Source organism: Etheostoma spectabile, unplaced genomic scaffold (assembly GCF_008692095.1).
Source record: "Etheostoma spectabile isolate EspeVRDwgs_2016 unplaced genomic scaffold, UIUC_Espe_1.0 scaffold00006376, whole genome shotgun sequence".
Classification (NCBI taxonomy): Eukaryota; Metazoa; Chordata; class Actinopteri; order Perciformes; family Percidae; genus Etheostoma; species Etheostoma spectabile.
Genome location: NW_022603366.1, coordinates 1 through 25,478, shown reverse-complemented (window position 1 = coordinate 25,478; position 25,478 = coordinate 1). Strand labels below are relative to the sequence as shown.

Below are 25,478 nucleotides of genomic sequence, written 5' to 3'. Positions count from 1 at the left end.
GTGTGTTGTGTGTGTGTGTGTGTGTGTGTGTGTGTGTGTGTGTGTGTGTGTGTGTGTGTGTGTGTGTGTGTGTGTGTGTGTTCGTTCCACTGATAAGATTTTCCTGCCAGATGTAAGCAGCTTTTACGTCAGAAACAAACACACTCGCAGCGATGAAATCATGAGAACCGACAACAAAAACAAAAGAGAAAGCGAGAGAGAGAGAAAGAAGGAGTGAGGGAGGGATGGAGGGAAGAGTGCTGACTCAGGTCTCTGTGTTGATTCATGAGTCAGAAAACCCGGAGACACCATGTGTGTTGGCTTTAACTCAACCCAAACATGGGAAGCTCCTCCAACATCTGACAACTATTACTGCTATCTCACACCAACCCAGTGGGTTACACACACACACACACACACACACACACACAAATAACAGAACTGTTAATGTAGTAAGCTTGTCTAGGTCAAAGGTCAGCACCAGCCGGTCAAACAGTTACATCACTGTTTGACAGCAGTCAAATGTAACTGTAGATACTCCATTACTTAACTTTGTGTTAATGGCAGGGTTTGCCCTAGTAAAAAGACAGCAGGATTCCTGCAGGGCATGCTGGGAGATGGAGTCTTTCTTCACAAGCAGCTAAGTGGGCCTCAGTGGTGTTATTTCAGTTAGCCTAACAGCTGGTTTGATTTGCATTGAGAGATGATCTTATGGAAAGTTCCCAGTGCCTTTCTCTATGTATGGTGAAGGGTATGTGATGGGGGGGGGTATTCTAGTTCCAAAGGCCAAGGGAACTTTATCAGGATGCATAGTATCCTGTATCTGTAAAATAACGGGCCTCTAATAATAAAAATCTGCCTGCCTCCACGGGAATATGGCCCCCTGTATTATAAGGAAGAACATTTATTTATTCACAAAGAAAAGTGGTATCCTTAAAGAATCCTAATTTTTGGAATTAAGATCAATTTCCTATAGATTTTTTCCTCTTTTTAGTCAACTACAGCATGGGTGTGTAAACTTATGTGTGAGTATGTGTGTGTGCAAGTGTGCATGTAAGTATGTAAATATGCATGTATGTGTATTGATAGATATATAAATAAGTGAACCATAACAAAAAAATTGTATTTAACTAAAGTTCAAAAATAGAAAAAAGGGGGTAGGACTAGAAAGTTGTTTTAACTTCTTCCTACTCCTTTCTGAACATGGACTAACCTATTTTAGAGCTTTTAACGGATTTACTGGTGTTGACTTTTCATCTAAAAGGAATCTATCTTTCAGCATGGAGGATAAGAGAAGAGGAGAAGAAAGCAGAGGAGGGGAGATGTAGAGAAGGAGGGATAAAGGAAGAGGAGGAGGAGGTGAAAGTCTGAATAAGAAAGCAGCTCCTCCCGCTTCTTCCGAGCTGCCCGCAGACCGGACCGCAGCAGCGGCGCAGAAAGCACCAATCAGCGGCGAAACCACGTCCTGGTTTGGATCTAACTCCCCGTGAGTGGCGGAGACTTTACCCGAAGCACCGACGGCGCTGCCGTGACTCCACCGTACCCCTGTCTCTGAACCGACCGACCGACCGACCGACATGCTCTTCCCGGGACTCTCCGTGTCTCTGCTGGCCGTGTCCTGCGCTCTGTGGCCGGCTGCGGCGGTCCGGGCTGCGTCCTGCGAGTCGGTGCGGATCCCGCTGTGCCGGTCCATGCCGTGGAACATGACCAAGATGCCGAACCACCTCCACCACAGCACGCAGGACAACGCGGTGCTGGCCATCGAGCAGTTTGAAGGGCTGCTGGGTGAGTTGGGCTAGAAGTTCTGGTCACCAATTATCCCGCCAATTAACTCTTTGGTGCACTAATTAACCGACTGACCCCTCCAGACCACTCCAACGCTTGCGCTTAATGTGAGTTCAGTACGGAAGAGGAGTAGGGCCAATGTGAAAAAATCTCTTTGAATTCTCAAAAGTCTCACTTTGAAACTCTGAGGTCTAATATAGCCTATTAAGAGGTCTGAGAATAAAGTCAGAATTATGACTTTAATCCTCTGTCAGTTTTTACATATCATCTTAACACCTTTTTAGGGGTATTTGCTACATGCCTGGCCACTGATTAACTGACTGACACCTACAGACAACTCAAAGGCTTTGTTGCACTTAATCCTTGTGTTGTCTTCCCGTCAACCATGAAAAAAGGTTTTTTCACTATTATTGCTTTTTCTAAAAAAAAAATTTCACTTTTTCTATTGAGGGTGCTTTTTGATGTTTTTTTCCAAAGTTATTTGATAGGTCTAATGTTGACATTTTCATCTTATTTCGAAGGCCCATTTTTTTTGGGATGAAAAAACTGAAAATGGGTCAAATTCGACCAGAGGACAACGTGAGGGTTAATGTGAGTTCAGTAAGGAAGAGGATTAGGGCCAATGTGAAAAAATGTCTTCGAAATCTGAAAATAAAGACAAGCATTTCATCTCAAAATTCTCACTTGAACACTCTGGGGTCTAATATATTAGAGGTCTGAGAATAAAGTCAGAATTATAACTTTAATCCTCTGAAGTTTGAGGGCATTGTCTTGATATTTACATCTCTTCTTAACACCTTTTTAAGGGTGTTTGCTAGATGTCTTGCCATAATTAACTGACTGACACCTATACAGACAACTCAAACGCTTTGGTGCACTTAATGTGAGTTCAGTACTGCAAAGGATTAGGCCTAAGGTAAAAAAATGTCTTTGACTTCTGAAAATAAAGTCAAACATTTCATCTTAAAATTCTCACTTTAACACTCCAAGGTCTAAGAGTATCTTCTCTATTTTTTACATATATTCCTAACACTTTTTTTTAGGGTATTTGCTAGAAGTTGGGTCACTAATTATCCTATTAACTGTTTAATGGACTAATTAACTGACTGACACCAACACAGACCGTTTTTACACATTCTCTTAACACCTTTTTAAGGGTATTTGCTAGAAGCCTGGTCAAGTCAATTTATTTACAGAGCACATTTAAAACCAACCAATGCTGAACAAACTGCTTTAAGGAAGACAATAAAAATATACACATCATACAAACAACACATCGCTCTACAAATGGCCCTAAAATAAAACATACGCCAAAGAATAAAAATGTGTTTTCAGCTGAGACTTAAAGATCTCTATGCAGTGGAGAAGGACCCAATATGAACGGGAATTTGTTCCAGAGTCTCAGGGCCACAACGGAGGAGGCGTGATCCCCTTTGTTATCATCCTAGACTGTGGAATAGCTATTAGATGATTAGATTAGATTAGATGATTCTAGGTTCCTGGAGGGGTGATGTAGTGTGAGGAGATGAGCAATATACGAGGGTACCAATTAGAGTTGGGTACCGAAACGTGGTGCCATTAGGGCACCGGTTCCGATGTAAACGGTAGTAACGAGACCAAGTAAGAAGGAAATTTAGGTGCCTTACTCTTTATTTTTTCCAGGAGCATTGCTGCAAGGGATGCTATGTTACCGCTAGATAGTAGCTGGATTAAAACAATGGTTAAAAATATATATGTTCCGCTTTTAAAAGTATCGTTTTAGCAACGATATCGGAAACACCCAAAACGATCCCCAACCTTAGTACTAATTAACCTGCTAATGAACTCTTTAATAGACTAATTAACTGACTGACGACAACTCAATTTTCCGCATTCTGGCATAGGAGTAAAAACCGCTCTGGGTTGTTTGCATTTTTTTAAACCAATCACAATCATCTTGGGCGGTGCTAAGTGCCGGATGCAGCTGAATAGTCTCAGGAAGGACCTTGTTTCGGAGGAACATTTGCACCCCACTTAAAAAACGCATACCATATCAAATGAAGTTAACTGTTGACACAATACAGTAACGTGAGCTATTTAAATCAGCTGATACATGGTTAGACCTCAGTAGCTCTTACCAGTGTATCTCTGTGTGTACTTCGTCCCCAGCAATCCCACCAATCGTCCCAAAACGTCCCAGATAGAGAGGAGAAGCCCTAAATATATTCTTTGTGAACGTTTACAATTATTCCCTAAAAGAACCGAGCAGGCCGGCCTGGTTGCACCATCCACACGTTCTTCACAACTTGCCAAGTTTGGGGTTTCCTGAAGAGAAGGGCGAACACAGCAACACACAGAGAGCAGAAGGCGAGGGTCATCCGGCGGGAAGCAATTATCGTGGAAATATGCTGTTGATCCAAACTAGTTCCTCTTTAAATCCAACATTTAACCCGCCTGTTGTCATTGGGTCAAATTTGATCCATTTTCAAAGTTTCTACGTCAGAAACATGGCTTTTTAACCAAATTTCCTAAAAATAACATGGATGGTTCCGCACTCTAATTGATGATCACTACTTTTCTGGTCTACCCGGGTTAATATTTGTAATCACCCATAAACACCCTCTGACCTTAACTATTAGTCAAGATAATTCCTAATTGCTGTCTATTTTACTCAATTATTCGGCATAATTTCATGTCAATGAGATTTACTCACCATCAATTCCATGAAGAAGTGTAAAAATAGTGGTAGTAATGACGTTTGCCAAAACAATGTAACACAGAATTGGGTGCTCAGTTATAGTCTACTTTATGCTTTATAAATAATACGAGGGTTAAATGATGCAAGCCTCACACACTGCATTCACCTGCAGAGATCTCAGAGAGAAACCTGGACGGATAAAAGCCCCAAACTATAACTTTGTCAGAATCCAGATCACTGGCAGTGGCTGTGGCTTCTCATTCTCCTGTTGAATATCTACGGGAGAATATTTAATATCTATCCTTTTAAACATATAGAACCAATATTAGGTTTGTGCAAAATACATTTAAATGAAGACAGCTACTTTGTGTTCATTAGTGTAAACTCACAGGACAACATAGGGTCGGGGTCAACACCCATTAGTAGTAGTTAATGAAGCCGATAACAATACAGTATTTATTTACAGTAAGAACATTTTTTTTTTTTTCACATTTTCTTAATATGTTACAAGCTCCAACACAAGTTAGTTTAATCCTCCTGAGGTCTTAGGGCATTTTTAGATGTCTTCTTGTATTCTCCTTCTAAGAGTATTTGCATATAACTGATTTTCATATCAAAATGTTCAGAATAAACTCAGCCTTCTGTGTAGTGACGTCCAAATTTGTTCCAAAGCAACGTATAAAGAGATAATTTGGCCCTAAAGTGGAAATATTTCTCAAATCTCTTGTGAAAACATACCTACACTCAAGTGTTTTGAGCAACTATTTTAATAAAACTGAAGCTTTAAAAAAAAAAACAGTGTACAATACATACACAGATCATCTGCAAACCAAGCCAAATATCGGCCATGATAATCAGCCGGGCCGATAATTGGTCGATCCCTAAAATGTGGTCGTATTAGAAGTATTTCTGCTTGTTGGGAAACCTCCCAGAGAGAGCGTCACTCGTTTCAAAGATCTCGAATCAATGTCCCTCAAATTAGTGGCAGGACGAATGATTTAACATATAGGATGAATCGGATTTGGGTCACTTTTGCCTACAGTCTGAACACAAACGCAGCGGTGCTTTAAGCTAAATGCTAAGATCAGGATGCTAACATACTCCCAATGTGAATGTTATAGGAATCAGGGATGCACCTAATCAACTATACAGCTTCGGAGTCAGACAAATATTGGGCTTTTGGACGGTGTTTGGTTTCTGCCGAACCTTAGAATTGTTTTCCACCAAACTCTATCCTTGCACTAGGCACGCTACTCTGGGCTCATTGCCGACTGAAAATGGAACTCATGAGCAGAAAAAGTGATGTTTGGCGGTACTTTCAGTCAAAAGAAGGCCATTCGAGTCCGGCTGCATGTTGAATTTGCAATGCCGATTTGTCTCGTGGTTGCGAGGACCCTAAACAACACACAACATCGCCGCTGTTGCATTTGCATAATATGAAACATCCAAAAGAATACTGGTTGTGCATGGAGGAATCTACAGACAGCAGCTAAGATGCAGCAGGTTCAGGTACGACAGTCACAGCTAAAAACTTGTGTTAAACAGACGACCATTACCAGCTTTACTAGCCATACAGCGAACAGTGTTCATTCATTGTGGTTCTTGATTGGATCGTAAGCTAGGGTAAACATGTAGGTCTGTGGTAATTATCAAAATTGTTTTTCCCACTTGTCTTCCTGGCCTTCCTTCCCTGCCTGTTACTTTTTTTTTTTTTTTTTACAGATAAAATGAAAAATACACTGCTGATATCATATCTAAAATTTCTTTGCCAAAATTCAGCCATTTCGGAATCTGAAAAAGAGCGGGGGGGGGGGGGGCAAGGTTTGGGGGTGTGGTCACTTTGCTTGTTTGAAAGCCATGATGTCTCTCTCTCATGGGTGGGCCAAATCCTCTAGAGGGCCAAAGCAGAGAAAGAGGAGATAACCTTGCCCCTTATGACCTCATAAGGTCATGTAACGATTCCAGAACGGCCCATCTGAGCTTTCATTTTTCTCAAAGGCAGAGCAGGATACCCAGGGCTCGGTTTATACCTATCACCATTTCTAGCCACTGGGGGACCATAGGCAGGCTGGGGGAACTCACATTAATGTTAAAAAAAACTCAAAGTGACATTTTTGGGACCTTTTTTAAACGGAGGAGAATTGGCTTCTTAGAAAATGAAACATGAAGTGGTCACAGGTAATGTGATGAAGTAGATCAACAGCCTATATGTGTTTTGCATAATTATTTTATTTATCTTATTATATTGTGTGTGTGTGTGTATATATATATATATATATATATATATATATATATATATATATATATATATATATATATATATATATATATATATATATATATATATATATACACTGTACAAACAGTTTTTTGCTACACTCTTGCCTAAACTCTAAGTCAGTGTTTCTCAAATGGGGACCGCGTACCCCTAGGGGTACTTTGGAGCACTGCAGGGGGCACATGAGATTTTTTTGCATTCATGCATAAATCCTTGAAAATTGCTACTATACTAGTAAATTAAAAAAGGAATGGATTTTAAACATTTGAAGTAGCATTTAAATGTTTTTCAGTTACAAAGTTGTTTAGTTGATTGGCTTTGCGCTGGTCAGGGGGTAACTGGCACAGAGAATAATCCACAGGGGGTACATTTATTGAAAAAAGGTTTGAGAACCACTGCTCTAAGTTGTTGTTATCCCATCCCCTTTCAGTGACTCCGTTTTCTGATTTGTACTTGTCTGGAGACAGTAACTTTTTTGAAATTTATTTTGTATCGATTATTAACAGAACTAAGCGTCGAATCGTTCTCGAGAGAATCTCGATACCTCTAAGAATCGATTATTTTCCCCACCCCTGTTCATTAGATAAGCCACTCACGGTATTATGAAATTAATAAAAAAGGTTGAGTGAGTTTTGTAGCTTACATGCACAAGATTCAGATGAATAAGGCATGGATCAAAGCCTTTAGTCCAGTACTATTTCAATATTTAACGGTCTGGAACTGGTGAAAGCTCTTTTTTTTCCTGTTCTTTGTGTTTTCTCTTCCTCCTCGACACTCCAGCTGATACCGACTATCCCAACCTGTGTGTTTTAGAGAAGTTGAGCTCATAATGCTATTCTGCAAACCTGCACGTTCTGTACATGCACCATCCGTGTCTGGAAACTGTAAAATATTGTAGTTTTTTTCTTTTGTTTTTACAGTCTCCTGTTTCCCCAGTTTCACTTTCTTTGTCTTAATGTCTCTTTCTGCAGTGAATCTCCCTCTGAATTTAGGAGAAATCCACAGGAACAAATGGACAAAGTTAAATAAGATAAATGTTTTCTTTCCACTGGTCTGAAAGACAAAGTGTTGGGGAACAAACAGTTATAATAGAAATTGTGTGCAAATCCCACCTTCTGGCAGGTGCAGGACAAATGAAAAATACTGCTTTGTGCTCCAATAATTTAATTTTGAAAAAAAGCAACGTTGCCTTTTGTATCAACTTATGGGAGCATAAAGAGCATTTTTTACACATTAAGGCTATGTCTGCGTCTTTTTTTGAAAGACGCCAGCTTCTGTTTTACTTTATAATCCTATGGAGTAAACCATGTTTTTAAAATGGTCTTGAGCACTTTTTTAAACGCCACCGCCGACTTCTTTTTGCAGCTCGGAGCGTCTCCACCTTTTGGTTTTCTCTAACTTTAGCACCTCTCTCGCTCTCTGTTCTTTCTCTAGCTCGCTCCATCACTTTGATTTATCTAACGTTAGCACCGCTCCACATAGCGGTCTAGGAGACTGTAGCTGTTGTCTTAGCAACAGAAGACACTCTTGGCTGCTTTTTGGAACCAAAATACTTTTTTTTTTTTTACTACAAAATACCCTAGTCAACTTTTTTCTCGTCAAATAAGATCCCAAATGGGAACATAGCCTAAGAAACACTTTATGTATGGTTTTGATTTGTTTTACTCTGTGACTAACTGTCAAGTTTCATTGTGCATCTCATGAAGAAATTAAAAAAATAAAGCTACAATATACACAGCAGTTTTGTAGTCGAGTCACCAACTGCCAAGACCGAGTCAGGTCTCGAGTCCCCAGTGTTCAAACCCAAGTCACCAAAGAGTCGAGTCACCGTTACCTGAGGTCTAGTCCCGACTCCTGAGAATAGCAAAATTCCACTTCCTATTACACATACCAGTAGTCAGAAACTTCATCCAACTTCCGAGTCCTATTTTATGAATCCTCGAGTCTGAGTCCAAGTCATCAGTGCGCGAGTCCCAGTCTAGTCCAGAGAATAGGGTCTCGATACCAGGACTTGATTACTGATTCACAGAGATGATGCATTAAGTCGGCTAACTGAACTAACTTTGAAAAGCACTTTTTGAATGATGTAAACATTTCAAACTTTGTGGCACAGACCCATTTTTAAATGTCCTAAACAGTAAAAAAAAAAAAAAAACCCTCATGTGGACAACCTCATTAACAACTGTGACATTTCACATCGCATGCACGTCTGTCTCCAATAAATACATTTTAGCTCTTGGCTGAAGTCAGAGCTCAGCTGAGGTCAGAGTGGAAAGGCAATGCCAGAAAGATGTCCCTAATGAATGACCTGCAGGCCAGAACACAGGAAGCAGTTTTAGATCACTTCAGATCAGTTCAAAGTATTTCCGGGACTCTGTTGTGAAGCTGTGCAGCCAAACCTCAGCCCTGCCGCTCGGCAATCCCGTTCCCAGTGAAGACCTCTGTCTGGTCCCGTCCTGAGTGAAACCGACAGCATGATGTGGCATTATCAGGGCCATAGAAATAAAATGGATAGAAGGGCCATTTCCATTCAAATCAACGTAGCAGCATGGTCAGAGCAGCAGCCCTTTTTTATCTGTACCATTGGTTGGGTAACGTTGTCACTACCCGATGTGAGTCCAGTGCAGATTTGAGTCACGCATCCTCAGATTCTAACAATTCACGGCATAACGTGTCATACTGAAATTTGATAAATCCATGAAATAATAAACTTTTCTCATTACAAACAATAACAGAAGATGGAAATCATTTCAAAAACATTTTAGCTATGGTTGTTTTTATTGCTAACGTTAGCTCAAAACGCCATTCAACTGACAACCTTTGTTGTTTTTGATGCTAACTTTTAGCCAGCAGTGAACAGTCTTTGTTAAGTAGGTCCGTTTTTACTGTATTGACATTACGGAAGTTGTAATGTTACTTGTATTCTACATGTAACAAGTGACGCATGCGCGACTCACATCTTCACTCGTCGCAAAGTGACACATGCGCGACTCAAATCTGCACGTGACTAACATCGGGGAATGACAACCTATGAACTTTCTATAATAAGCCGACTTCCGGCAAGTCCCAGAGCTGAGGTTTTGCAGTAACGGCAGTGGAGTGGTAACATTACAAGGCACAGAGCCGGCCGGTAAATGAGTCAAATTACCTTAATGCTTCATCCACACACAACATTGATATCGCCATGAGTGACGGCTTTGTTTGGCTCGTTTTCTGTGAGCGATATGGCGAGGGGGTAACAGTCCACCGCCGCCATGAGGAACACTCAGAGACCTAAAGCATTGATAGTGTTCGTTAAAGTTTAGATTTGCGTACACAAAAGGTTTTGTAAAGCCATTTTAAAGGAGACCTATTAAAAATCGTTTCCACGTTCATGCATATTGTTGTATTATTTGTCAAATCTTAAATAATACAACGGCTAGGGGGGGCTGTGGCTCAGTGGTAGAGCGGTTAACTGCCAATCGGAAGGTTGGTGGTTCAATCCCTGGTCCTGCAGTCCCATGTCAAAGTGTCCTTGGGCAAGACACTGAAACCAGATTACACCGGACTACACAACCGGACGTGTTCCGGCAAGAATGTGATCTGAAATTTGGTTAAAAGAAACTCAAATTTCTGATATAGGAACTTCTTCTAAAATGGGTCAAATGGGTCAAATCTGCACGTGACTAACATCGGGGAGTGACAACCTATAAACTTTCTATAATAAACCGACTTCCGGCAAGTCCCAGAGCTGAGGTTTTGCAGTAACGGCAGTGGAGTAGGCAACAGTAACATTACAAGGCACAGAGGTCAAATGGGTCAAATTTGACCCGAGGACAACAGGAAGGTTAAATTGACTCAACTCAATATATTATAGATATTCTCACTGATCAATTAGAGAAACTCTCGTTAACACTCCTGTGTTTTCCGGCCTGTTCAGGTACCGGCTGCAGTCCGGATTTGCTCTTCTTCCTGTGTGCCATGTACGCTCCCATCTGCACCATCGACTTCCAACACGAGCCCATCAAACCGTGCAAGGCGGTGTGTGAGCGGGCAAAGAATGGCTGCGAGCCGGTGATGAAGCGCTACAACCACAGCTGGCCCGACAGCCTGGCCTGCAGCGAGCTGCCGCTGTATGACCGCGGAGTCTGCATCTCACCGGAGGCCATCGTCAAGGCAGACGGACCAGGTATCACTACGCTATTTGTATTATTATCATCTGTAGTATGTTTCTGACTGAGATTTGTCTTCCAGGGCAGCTGAGGTCAAAAACATGTTGACTGCTTTGTACAAGCGGGTGAAAAAGCTGAGACATGGCTAAGAGAAAGTAAAAATGTAGAAAAGGGAAATGTAACTTGCTCAATAAACCAGGAGAGTCACCGGGGATATTTTTTTTTCTACGCTGATCCGAGTATTTGTTCCATTTTTTTGGCATGTATCAGATAAGTACGATATTTAAGAATTGTAACACGCTACACTTTCTCCAAAGAAAACACAGTTTTCCCAGCTTAGCTGAACCCTATCGCTGTTCTCGATCAGGTTTCGTCTCTCGGCAGCTTGTTTCTGCTCCATCCTGGACAGATAGTGTGAGTCATTTCCCGTCCGACTTCACTTCCACTGACTTTCTCAAAGAGCTCCTTGATACAGGCGGCCCACTCCATTTTTTTACACTCAATAAAACCCTCACTGTCCTCCGCTTCTTTAAACAGGTCCTGGAACCAGCAAGTCCTGGAAAAAAAAAATCAAACTCATCTCAATCTCCTTGACCTCCGTAACGATACACCCACGTGTCTCCGAGCGGGCCGCGGCTCAGCTGGGTTTGGGGATTTTCCCTCGGTGTGATTTGTTGATTTGCTGAGGTTCAGCCACGGTTTGATCGCTCCCATGTTATACCAGGGATTTTCAGCAGCCAGCCAAAGTTGCTGATTCTAAGGTTTGTCTCCGGTTGGAATAGAAATCTAAAGCAGCCACAGACCATTTGTCATAAATCACTGCTAGCTGTGGCATTTAGAGACCAAAAGCACAAAGTGAAACCACTTAAGTAGTCTTTCACCTGGTGGGAACCTGATGGGGGGGACAAGGTGTGGCTTTGACCAACTGCTACTTTCCTTGTTTGAAAGCCATGATGTCTCTCCTTCATGGGTGGGCCAAATTCTCTGGGTGGGAAAAGCAGAGAAAGGGGAGGTAACTTTGCCCCTTATGACATCATAAGGGACAATATTCCAGATCGGCCCATCTGAGCTTTCATTTTCTCAAACGCAGAGCTCGGTTTACACCTGTTCCCATTTCTAGCCACTTGGGGACCAAAAGCAGGCTGGGGGAACTCATATTAATGTTAAAAAAAAACTCAGGGAATTTTTCATGCCATGGGACTTTTTTAAGGTGCTTCGATATTTGCTATTCTTTGCCACTGAGCAGCACCTCTCTGTCTCTGTAGATCCATACTACCAGGACCCAGCCAGGTGTAACCCAGGTGAGACTGACCTTTGAACATCCTTTCCATATATTAGGTTGACTTTAATCACAAACAGCATTTTTGGTGAATAAAACTGACATACCCATGCACATGAACAAAAATCAATTTAACCAGTTTGTCTTTTTCCTGGGTTTGATCCTCTGACAGAATCCAGTCCAGACTTCCTAATGGACTCCAACAACCTTCACTGCAGAGGACCAAATGGAGGTAACCTGTCAGTTTACTGGTTATGGCTAGAAAAGGGATACAGCTACGGCATTTAGCTGAGAAAGAGACTGTTAAGATTAGGGACGAAAATGACCAATCGTGGTTTGAATTAAAGCATTTCTGAGGAATAAACACGCCTTTCTAGATTTGTAAGACGACGTTCCACTCCCGGGACGGCTCCGGTGCTGTCGTGTATTCCACCGGATTTCACTCTTTTCAGCTGGATGTCCGTTACCTTTCACTTTCTTTGAGTTGTAATTTCAAATTCCGGTGGATTTGAGGACTCTCTGCAGGGTAAATCCGTCTGCATCTTAGCACCGCCCATGACGATTGTCATTTTTTAAAAGAAATTCCAGTAAACCAGAGCCCGTTTTTCTCCCATCCCAGAATGCTGTGTGGACAAACCAGACGCTCCTCCGCAACGTTTTGTAGGAAGGTCTGACAATGTGAGACTAGATTTTGTGTAACTTCCGGGAAAAGCTCTATCCCTTTTAGCCCAAACCCTGTTTACCGGTCTCTACCTCTGTTCCTGTCTGGGCTACTCCTCTGTGGAGGGGCTCGGCTTTTAGAGGACCGAGAGTTAAATAAATAATAGTTCCAAAAAGATCCAAATTCATGATCAATACCTCTCATACCTGCACATTAACCCTTGTGTTGTCTTGTCGACCATGCAACTTTGTTTTTCTGTGTTGAAATTTGAACATTTTGTTGTTCTTTTATCTTCTTTTTGTCAATTTTATTCCAATTTATTTTGTCACAGTTTACTATTTTTTTGTCACTTTTTTGGCCTTTTTGTTTTATTTTTATTACGTTTTTTCCGATGTTTTTTTTTCCCAACTTCTTTGTCACCTTTGATGTTTTGATGGGGATTTTTTTGGTCACTTTTTTTCAGCATTTAATAAAATAGTTTTGTTTTGTTTTTATGCGTTTTTGTAGCTTTTTTGTCATTTGTCACTTTTTTCCAATTTCCATTTGTCATAGTTCTGATATAGTAAGTTTTTTGAAAACTGGTTCAATTTGACACAAGAACAGCAGGAGGGTTAAATAATAAAGCCAACGCCAGCAGCCTCTTAGCTTAGCATAAATAAAGGGGAAAAAAAACAAGCCTGCTCTGGACTCCAGAGGTAACACAACCAACTGACCAACCCCTCTAAAGACTACTAATTAACACTTTAAGTGATCATCTCACAACCCGAACGCGCTTCAGATGGAAAACAACAGTTTTTGCTAGATATGTGGAGATCTCAGCCCCCCTCCCCAGTGTTGAACCTAAAATTGCACCCTTTACATGGCGTATCATTTGTTTTATGAAAGTCTTATTGATTTGTGGACAATGATATGACTGAGGCTAGCTTGTCTTGTTGTTAAATATACTGTTTATACTATTTTAATTGATTGTGAAGTACACGCAATTAGAGCTGGGCAATATATCAATATTATATCAATAACGTGATATGAGACTTGATCGTCTTAAATTTTGCATATATCGTAATATGGCATAAGTGTTGTCTTTTCCTGGTTTTAAAGGCTGCATTACAGTAAAGGGATGTCATTTTCTAAACTTACCAGACTTTTGTAACTGTTCTAATATTGCCTTTACCCACTTAGTCATTATATCCACATTACTGACGATTATTTATCAAAAATCTCATTGTGTGAATATTTTGTGAAAGCACAAATAGTCAACCCTACAATATCGTCGCAGTATCAATATGAGGCATTTGGTCAAATATCACATTAGATTTTCCCCATATTGCCCAGCCCTATACGCAATGTTATTGACTTTAAATCTTGCTAGCATATTTTTGTTTTTAGCAAATCATGATCGCATTACATATTGCCACATTCATGTCATATTTAAGGAACTGTAATAACAAGTCTCTGACTTGTAAACTCTGATCAAGTGGCTGATCTGAAGCTTTCTAAAAGCGCTGATATATCCAACCTTTGCTTGAAAAATGCCCAAGTGTCTGAGAAAGCAAACCAATTTGGACACGTCATGTCAGTCTGTCGTTCAAGGTAAGTAAACAAGGTTTAATAATTACATTGGCTATATGCTCAACCTGCACACAACCAACAACCATCCTGAGTTAACCCTAACGCTCGCAGTTCCTACACATTGGGACTCTTTCCAGTGCTTAGGATTCGTCCCATATAACACAAACACAAAGTGACAAATTCAGTCTGGAAACATGGACTTTCATAGGTCCTGAACACAGTTTCTGTCTGTCTGGTTTTTACCCACTTTGTGTTTGTTTGTGTGTCTGTAGATCGCTGTAAGTGTAAGAACGTCAAGATGAATTTGAAAAACTATGAGAGGAACAACTACAACTACGGTGTCATCTGGGACACATTGATCAAAAATATTATTGATGAAATAAGTTGTTGATTTGAGCATTGAATTCTCCCCATAGTTTATCCCACTGAGGTGTCTGTCTGTGTGTTGGGGTTTCCAATTTTGAGCGGTTTGGATATTAATTATTACATTATTATTACTTTTAGCTGACTCTTTTATCCAAAGTGACTTACAGTCGCTACATATCATTGCACACCTATGGAGCAACTAGGGGTTAAGTGTCAGGGACACCTTGGTGGATTTATCGGAATCAAACCCGGATCTCCCACACCAAAAGGCATGTGGCATATCCACTGCACCATCACCTCCCCCACTAATAAATAAACTAAACAACCACACAATAAAGACTGAAGGAAAACAAAACAAAACGCTGCCATAACGCTGGCTCTTCCGTGTCTACCTTTCACGATAAAACACTGAAATGTAACAAAACAAAACCTCCCTATTTTCATTGCCTTCCACATTTTCTTCCTGAGGTAAATGTCTCCACATTTTAACTAATGTGACATGCGGGACACGACCCCTGTTTTCCTGGGTGAGACTCCTGTGTTTGACCCATCCATCCACCCCGCCGACCAAACTCACTACGCGGATTTTTGCCCTTTCATACTCGCTACGGCGTTGATTCACACGAAATCGCAAGGTAATGTAAGTCAATGGAGGCCGAATGGTGCTGATAAACACAAAGAGAGTATGTGTCTTGATAACACGCCACTGATGGCATATGCATTGGCGTGTCATACATGCACCATTTCATGAGATCAGTCTGGCTCTTTACTTCCCTAACACTTCTGCTGGACTACATTCTTATTTTAGTATACGAAAATTCTTGAGCAAATTCTCTCTCTCAAACTTGATTTTCCTCCTTCGTGTAGCGGGAAAATTTTGGTTACTTAGATTAAATTAGACCCACTGAAGCTAAATGCCCAAAAGGCTTTTCCACATGATTAAAGAGCGCACGCAGGCTTGATTTGCCAGATCCATCACAGATTTCCATGTGGACTTCCTGAGCTCACTAATGCTTCTGGCCACAGAATCCATTTGGGGTAGATTTGATTTTTAGTTTTTTATTTTGTCTTTCAGCCAGCCATCATTAAAAACAAGAGCTCACTTTCAAAATATTCAGATGTAATGACAACGGAGGAGTTCAGTGAAGCGTGGGGGCACATCAGAGTGCACAACAAGGTGGTCTTTATAAGTTGACAGCTGCCGCTCTCTTTGCTAATAACACTGGTTTTACAGTCTAATCCAGCACTGCTACACCACTTTGGTACTGGTCTCGCATTGCCAGACCTTCCTCCACAGCGCTGCAAAGGAGGGACTCGCCGGCCAAAAGTTGCAAGGATGTTTTTCACTGCTCACAGAGACTAGGGGGGAGCGAGACAACCAGCATTCACTCGAAAGAATTCATTTTAACCATCCCAATGACTCAGAAGCTGTTCGGTTAAGATAAATGACGCCACATAAAACCTGCGTAGTTCCCCTTTAATCGACAGAGATGTGGTTGTCAAGAAATCTGTAAAACTGAGTTTCCTCCACAAGGAATCCTGCAAAATCACCACTCTTGTGTTTACCAGAAATGTATTCCTAATTTCTTGAAAAGAAGTCATTCAGGATGAAAAAGCATTCAAAAAAAAATAAAAAAAATAAAAACTGGACTGATCGACCAAACATATCTGACTGGACTAAGACCAAAACGACCGATTACTCGACTAATCGACTAAAGAGGGTGCGGCTTTTTTCTCCCTTGAAAACGACATTTTACTTTTTAGAGAATTCCTGTTTAAATAAAATCGAGATGTCCCGATACCATTTTCTTTCTTCCTGATTCCGATACCTGAACTTGCGATTTCAACTTTGACCTAGTTGCCGCTGAACGGCTTCCTAGCCACACTCGATGACCTTTGCGCAGAGAGCCAATCGCCTTTGTGTAGGCGGCTTTAGGGTAAACTTTGTGAAACATTAAAAAAACAACGAACGCTGTTGAACTTTCTTTTATTATCCAGTTTGACAGTCATTCATAATGGAAGAAGAACAAAGTACTTTTAAAGTAGATTTTCTTTGGGGCTAAATTACATGGTAGCGGATCGGTGCATAGACTCCAGTACTGGCCGATACAACACCAGCCTTTTAGGCAGTATTGGAGACTTTACCGATACTGGTATCGGAACATCTCTTAAATAAAGGCTGAATGAATGAATGACTATAGGGTGTTGCCTGTGTCCTCCAGTGATCCGAGCGAGGGTGAGGGAGGTGAGGAACCGCGGCCTGGAGCCCACGGCGGTGGTGGAGGTGAAGGAGGTGTTCAAGTCTTCGCTGGTCAACATTCCCAAGGAGACGCAGACGCTCTACTACTCGTCCTCCTGCCTGTGTCCTCCACTTGTTCCTGGGGAGGACTTCCTCATCATGGGCTACGAGAACGAGGAGACGTCCAGGTAAAAAGTGTCTGGCGCCTTTTTTAACTTTTTGTTTTAGGTGTTTTAACCTTTTTTCAAAACCTTTTCTAAAAATTCTTTTAAGATGTCAGCCGCTTTCTGTAGGTTTTTTTTTTTTTTTTTTTTTTTTTTTCTCAATGCTTGGTTTACATTCATTTGCGAGTTTTTTTTATTTTTTTACTTTTTCCGTCATCAGGGTCAGGAAAGTGGTTAGATGTGGTAGATAAATGTCCAGCCGGTCGATACGATCTTTAACTCCTTGGCTACGAGAACAAGGAGACGTCCAGTTAAAAGTGTTGTCTGGCACCTTTTTGAAACTTTTGTTTCAAGGCTTTCTTCAGCACTTATTTTAAGGTTTTTTAACTTCCCCCCCCCCCCCGATGCTTTTATTTACACGCTTTCTTTAAGTTTGTTCTGCACTTTCTGTACGTTAAAAAAAAAAAAAAAAAAAAAAAGTTTTCCTCCAGGAAAGTTGGATTAATGTCCAGCCGATAACTCAATGCAGGATCTTTTGGGTAAAGCATGTGTCCATCTGTGGTTATCAAACTTCAGCCTGATCTGCAGACTTTACTTTTACTAATTCGCTGTTAAAATAACAATGAATACTGTGTTACTAACTTTAGACCAGGTTTTTGTTGGTCAATGGTGCAATCACTTCCCGCTGCTAAAGATAGCAATACACCCAGAATGCACCTGAACACGCCTCCCTGTAGGACCAGCACCCCATGCACAGACGGGCCGGTGCATTTGCTATTTAAACAATGTGGGCGCTGGATGGGAAATTGACAACTGTGTTGGTCTTAAACTAACTCTGACAGTCGGGCTTTGCGCTGTGCGTGCAAGACACTATAGTTAGTTTGTTCTGGTCTGAATAAGTGGAGTTGTAAAACTTGGAGCAATTTCCACTTGGTTCGGTTTCGTTTTACGCTGAGTAAAGTCCAAGCGAACCGAAATGCGTCATTACAAATCGTGCAAGATCGTTATGTACACATACGTAGTGGGTCAGTTCCAAGTCGGATCACGTCCAACTACTACCAAACCACTCCAGTTCATTTGAAAGCGTACCAAGGTTGTTTGGACCACTTTTGGTGCACATCCAAATGGGAATGCTGCATTCACACATTACATTGTGTCAAAAAGCGATGCTTGGTTATATGCCTTTGCCGTTTGTTATTGACGCAAAACATCTCCTTAGCATCATATCTAGACACCACTAGTTGGGACTCTTGGCGTCACAATTGGACGCTCTTGGGACTCGGGTCTAACCCTTGAGCGGCACAAGAACTAGACAGTTGGGTTTAGTGAAAGATGGTGGGTGGGGTTTCAAAATGTACGTTTCAATTAAACGTAGGACAAGAACCCTGTCTTTGTCTTGTGTTGTTTAACACATCACCCGCCCCAACCATTCTCCTTATGCAGATTTTCGGTCTTTCATAATACTCTCTACCATTGTCTCTCTTAATACTACGTCATCTTCCTGCTGCTGCCGCCGCCAGTGTGTTCCATAAGACGCTAGGAGGATTTTTGCGTCTGTATTTGACGCTGAGAGAGACACTGAGGTTTTATAACCTTGTTAGCTAGAGTCCCTTTACTATGAAACCCTGTGGGAAACCTCACTCTGTATTTGTGGTTGCAGGTTGCTCCTGATTGACAGCTCCATTGCTCAAAGGTGAAGGAAAAGATGGGCAAGAAACTCAAGGTGCGGAGAGAGAGACACTCACACACACACACTCACACACCACACACCACACACACACACACACACACACACACACACACACACACACACACACACACACACACACACACACACACACACACACACACACACACACACACACACACACACACACACACACACACACACACACACACACACACACACACACACACACACACACAGCGAGACGTACAGGTGGACGCTTTTTAAAGGTGCCCTGCCACACGTATTTCATTACTTAGTGGCTACCATGGAAAAAACATCGTTAGTACTTTGTTTTTAGCCATTCTAGCGTGGTATAGAAACTTGCAGGAAGACTCGGCTTGATTTGTGCCAGTTCTCATTCAAATTCAACGCGCTACGCTGCTTGAGTCTGAATGGCTAAAAGCCAGCCAATGGGAGCCTGGATATTAACATCCTTTACCCAGCGCAACTGGGCGAGCTCGTGAATAGTAATGAGCTCAGGCAACGTGACATCAGACTGACCAGCTGTTGTGATTGGCCAGATTTCTCCTCTTACTTCTTTTCAGTGGCCAGAGCTGACAGGAGGTAGCAGTTCATTTTCACATTCACCACATAACTCAAACACATATGGGCCGGACATATGTAAAAGCACTGTTTTGTGTGGCAGGGCACCTTTTAAGTTAAATTGTACTGAACTGTATTTCATGCATCTTGTTGCATCAGCTTAATGTTAACATTTGAATGCAATTTGGGTATAAAATAATACTGTAGGTAGTTGTAGTTGTTCAGTCCATTACTTCTAACAGCTTGAAACAAATGTATAGAAGGAGTGTCTTTCACGATGCCCCTCTGGCCCAAAAACACTTTTACTATCAGAATTTGATCCATTCGGTCGGATAACATTTTGACAAGTCAACAAGAGACCTATTAATCATTTAATCCCCATTCAAGTGAGCGGAGTGCCTGAACGCTGTATCCAGATTTAATTTTACATCCATGGTTTAGGTGACCGATCATTCACTTCACTTTGTCTCTTTTTCTATTCAGAGATGGGACCAGATCGTGCGGCGGAAAAGCCAAGTCGCCACTGAGATCTGAGAGCGTGTGTTTGAGTGTGAATGTGTGAGAGTGTGTGTAGATATTGCACTATCACAGGCTGTTGTAGCTGAATGTAGTTCATCTCTTCATCTATCAGACTGTTTGAAGTCTGATTTCTGTCAGTATTTTCTTTGCACAAATGTATGTGTGCGTGTGTGTGTCTGTGTGTGTGTGTCTGTGTGTGTTTGTGTGTGTCCGTCGTGTCCTACGCACAACATGACACTTTTTGTGGAACAAATGTTTTCTTTAAGTGTTAAGTGTTGGCTCCACAGCTCCTCTCCATGGTCACAGTCTCTTATAATCCCGGATGTTGGCCATGTGACTTGCAAACATGTTTAATTGAGGACATTCAAACAACACAAAAGCCATTTGGACTTGGACATTTTGGACTATGACAGATATGTAGTGATGACCTTACTTCAATGAACTCCAAAAAAGGAAAGAATAACATTCACAGCAACAGGAGCAAGAAGACCATCTGCAACAAGAACAGCAGAATGTGGGCAAACAGAGTTTACTTCTTCTGTATTGTTGGATGTGGCGTTGTCTTAGATTGTACAGATGTACTTAGTGAAGTGTATAGAGACAGGGAGCATTTAAGTCCCGCCCCCACCGGGGGGGAAAACAACCCTCCGCTCTACATCGACTTGTTTTAAGTGAATGTTCCCACCGCGTCAATTACGTCTGCTAGCAATCAACAGAAACATGCTTAAAAGCTGCGTGTGGTGATATTCACTACCAACAATGTAAAGAACCCAGAACTTAAGTTTTCATAAGCTGCTGACCTGAAAAACTGAGCTTTACTGAAGACAAAAGTGGAAACAGACGTGAGGAACCAGCAAAGAGAATGAGGAGACACTAAGCTAACGGTATGTCGGACGCTACGTGCGTTAGCTCAACTTAGAGACGTATAGTTAGCCTAAAACTGACATTTAGATATTTGACATGGTAACAAAATGCTTCAGCTTAACTTACAGACATACATATAGTTAGTCTAAAACTAACATTTGGATATTTGACTTAAATGCATGCAGCTTTTAGGCATGTATCTGTTTGCTAGCAGACAAAATAGACAAGAAGGAAACCTTCAGGCAATACAAAGCTAATGGAGAGATGTCGTTGTCATTTGCTCCAAGTGAGAATGTAAGTGTGAAATTGAACACTACCGTGGACTATATGCCAATGTTGTTTTCAATAAAAAAAATATTTGCACAAAGCGAGCCAATCCACTTTTCCATGTTAAGATCATTAAAATGAAAAAAATAATGTGACAAAAAGAAATCAAGGCATTTTAGAATAGATCAAAATGTGTGATTAATTGCGAGTTAACTACGACATTAAAGTGATTAAATATTTTAATCGTTTGACAGCACTAGTCCAAACACTTTGGAACTTAGAAAACAACTGACCAATAATTCGTTGCTAAACAGAAATATACAGGGGGGGGTTCCTTGTGCCTGGAAGCCCTGGAAGACCTTAACGTTGCCCAGGAAACCTAACGGCAACTGGCTGGAGAGAGATGGACGACACACAGCAGAGGGCTGCAGGTCGGATCCGAACCCGGGCCGCTGCAGGACTCAGCCTAGGTGGGTGCACGCTCTTACTGGTGAGCTAGAGGCCACCCCTGGCTGAATTCTACCCGTGCTACAGTACACCACACTACAAACAAGGGCTGTAGTCAAGTCCGCCATTGTCGAGTCCAAGACCAGGACATCAACCTGTATTTGTCACAAACTAGTTCAGCCTGTTGCTTGTCATTTTCTCCAAACCAACTGTCATGTAACTATTTTCTCCAAAAAGCGAGCGCTCAGTGAGCCTCGTGCAGTCACGCAGCGACACAGTCGAAACAAAGTGCCATGTACAATTATAAATGGCAGCTTAGAGTGGGAGGGACCACGCTAATGTGCCACCGTCCGTCCGCGCTGGCACTGGACCAGAGACGACGAGGCCAATAATCATTCATCTCCAACGAGCGCTGAGGAGACGAGCGGCGACATTTAGAAGACAAAGTAAAGAGAGACAGATTTGGGGGGGGGTTCACACTCGCAGTCAACAACAAGTGGAGCTTTTGCCAGAATGACAAAATGCTATATGGACAGTCGACAACCAATCTGATAAGAGCTCTCTGACCTTGTGCCTGTGGCCTAAATGAAAACGGATTAATACCTGATAATTGAGGTGTATGATGCGGCCAGGTGTATACCAGGCGACCAATGATAACGTCTGTTCTAGATGGAGTTTGAATTAAAGTAATACCTGTTGTCTGAACGAGCGTGCGTTATCTATTGTTTTGAAAGCGGAAGTTACTTTAACAAAAGCGTATGTGCTGAACTCAGTCAAGTCCACCAAATATTTGGCGAGTCCAACGGGCGAGTCCGAGACACCGATTGGAGCATCTTCTTACCGGACTAAAGTTAACCCTTGTGTTTTCCTTGGATCAAATTTGACACATTTTCAAAGAATTATATCAGAAACGTGGGTTCCTTTCAATCAAATTGCCCAAAATACATGGACATATGGTAAAATGAATCATTATTTTCACTGAATTTTGGGTGTTTTCTTTTTGATTTTATAGCATTTTAAACTAAACTTTGACATTCCTTTACATCACATCCACCGATCGCAACTATCGCTCAAAATAATTAATAATTTCAGCTTTTCTTAAACTCAATGAGGTATAATGTCATTATGTCAATGTTTAATGACCATGATTATTTATTTATTTTAAAGCATTGACAAAAGCGTTTATTACAAGAGTTAAAAGCATCAAAAAGTGACAAAAACGTCTAGCATTTTGACCGGAGGACAACAAGGTTCATGGTTACAGGAACATAACACAGGGATAAGTTTTCCTAATCAGCAACTGTACTAGTGGAAGAAAACCAAATGGCTCGGTCATCTATACACAAAAATACGCTTTCCACAAATGCCCTAGATGAGCAGAAGAGTCCTATTTCCTCTCAGACATACATCACTATGCTAGCTGAAAGCTTATAGTGTTGCCTCCTACAAATATACTTACATAAATGACATGATTTTTAACTGACCTTTAACAAACTACTATTCATTAACCTATTCATCAAAATCACTTATTTATCTCCATTTCACACAAACCAATAAACAACAGACTGTTAATGTTTGAAAGTGTAAAAAAAAATAATAGTAATCAGCACGCAAACAACTTGCTTTTCTCCTTTGTGGTGCAGGGAACCGCCCCGAAGAAAATGAAAATTCCCGCACACACTGCACCTCATCTGGTTCACTTAGGACCTTTCCAAGGCACGTACGCACGTAGACAAAGATTGATAAGTTTCTCGTAAAAGCAAGACGTCGACAACCAATAATAACCAATAGTGTAGCCAGCATTGTTGGCAAGCATCAAGCAAGAGAACAAACGCGATGAATCCCTCGTGCCAACCTGCCTTTGTGCGACCATACTTACAGTTCAATTTTATTGTTCTGTCTATCAGACCTGTTAAAAGGAACAGGATAGACAATGGTGAAAATATTTGAAAGGCCTTTTATGCAGCGGACGTGTTTAGTTCTTTTGAAAGTAATATGTGCAATTTGTATTGTTCTTATCCAGCCGATTGTTAGGAAGAAACTATGATAGACATCCGTATTAGATGCAAGGTTAGTTAAAAGGCCTTCCTATGCACCAGACATGTCAACAGCATAGTATGAAAACACAGGTCGGCTGATACATTAATGAACCTGAAGCAGCTAAATGGAATTCAACTATCATTAATTTAAGTATCTAAACTTGTGCTTTTCCTACTGTGGAGGTCCAAATGTCTATGTTGGTCATTTGATTGTGACTTACTGCTGTCTGAACACAGCTTCTGCTCTCATTATCACACGGTAACTGTTCATGTAAACACAGTAACTCTCAATAGTACACTACTTTTTACTTAACAGCAGTTTGAACCAATAAAACAGATTTTAGACAACATTAAAGTTGAAGTGTGTTGGTGTTTGTGTCTGGAAGTCTCACTGTCACTCTACCACTGTGTTTAACTTCCTTTACAACCAAACTGCAGCCATGAAAACTACATCCATCCCACCACCCACCCAACACCATCCATCCATCCACCCACCATCCATCCATCCATCCATCCATCCATCCATCAGCTATACCTGGAGCAGTCCCAGCTAACATTTTGCAAGAGGCAGGGTACACCTGGAAAGGTTGCCAGTTAGTCCCAGCACTGACATAGTGAACCTAGAGCATTTCTTCTCCTGTCCCAGAATGCATCTGTGGTGTGGCCAGACCTTACTCCACAGCGCTGTTCAATTTTCCTCATTCAATTAGTGACGCATAATTCTAAATTCAAACTTAGCCGCTAAGGCTAAGTTTGAAGTTATGAGGCGCTCGTGCAACGACTTGGTGGTTAAACATTTTCTATGAGACCACACAATGATGACCCGTAAAAAATGTGAACGTTCGTTTTTAAAATAAGGCGGAAATAAATCTTCATACTACAGATAAGAGTATCAAACTAGAAGAGGAGAGGAGTTGAACCCTTTAGACCTTCAGCATTTCCCTGATGGGAGTAAATTTTTTTAACAAAACAGAGCAGCAGCATGAATGTGTGTGTGTGTGTGTGTGTGTTGTGTGTGTGTGTTTGTGTGTGTGTGTGGTGGGTGTGTGTGTGTGTGTGTGTGTGTGTGTGTGTGTGTGTGTGTGTGTGTGGGGGCCCGTTTCCAGTATTCCTGCCTACTAATTTCCAGCAGTGTTTTCTCAGCTGCCGTTTCCATGAGAGAGAGAAGAGAGAAATGTTTTCCTGGATTTGCTGCTACTACACCTCCTTATCCTCCTCCGCTCTCTTCCTCTCCTCTCCTCCTCCGCTCCTCTCCTCCATGTTGACTTCAGCTGACTGAAACACACCGGTGTTGGTGCAGCATAAAGGGTAGTCTGTTCGCCGAGGCTGAGTGGTTCTATTCATGTCCCCGAGGTGCTGAGACAGCAAACGGGTCACACAAAATATTTTCATACTGACTGACCTTGTTGAAAGCACTTAAAGCTGCATGAAGTGATTTTTTTAACACTAGAGGGCAGACGAAAACAAACAGCCAGAAGCCTCGATTACTGCATCTACTCATCAATTCCTTAAGGCTTGTTCACCTCACTGCAGACCACTTTCTGTTCACTAGTTGAGTGTCAATTCAATATTGGCTTTGTACAACCCAGTTTTGGTCCGATATTTGGTCGTGTTTAGTCCTAGATTGGCCGATATTTGGTTGTGTTTAGTCCTAGATTGGGCCGATATTTGGTTGTGTTTTAGTCCTAGATTGGGCCGATATTTGGTTGTGTTTAGTCCTAGATGGGCCGATATTTGGTTTGTGTTTAGTCCCTAGATTGGGCCGATATTTGGTCGTGTTTAGTCCTGAGTGGGCCGATATTTGGTCGGGTTAGTCCTAGATTGGGCCGATATTTGGTTGTGTTTATTCCTAGATTGGGCCGATATTTGTCGTGTTTAGTCCTAGATTGGCCGATATTTGGTTGTGTTTAGTCCTAGATTGG

General features: G+C 41.5%; 1 protein-coding gene and 1 long non-coding RNA gene across 2 annotated transcripts; both read left to right on the top strand.

The window, feature by feature from the left end:
- Nucleotides 1-20,141, top strand: LOC116678039 (uncharacterized). Its single transcript, XR_004329148.1, has 3 exons — nucleotides 1-35; nucleotides 661-663; nucleotides 19,984-20,141. It is a non-coding gene; the product is annotated as an uncharacterized LOC116678039 (long non-coding RNA).
- Nucleotides 1,350-18,874, top strand: LOC116678038 (secreted frizzled-related protein 3). The gene is made up of 7 exons (XM_032508140.1): nucleotides 1,350-1,764; nucleotides 10,639-10,887; nucleotides 12,136-12,171; nucleotides 12,322-12,381; nucleotides 14,652-14,717; nucleotides 16,968-17,172; nucleotides 18,809-18,874. Exons 1-7 carry the CDS (start codon nucleotides 1,557-1,559, stop codon nucleotides 18,843-18,845), a joined length of 861 nt encoding a protein of 286 aa, XP_032364031.1. The 5' UTR covers nucleotides 1,350-1,556; the 3' UTR covers nucleotides 18,846-18,874.
- Nucleotides 20,142-25,478: the final 5,337 nt, after the last annotated feature.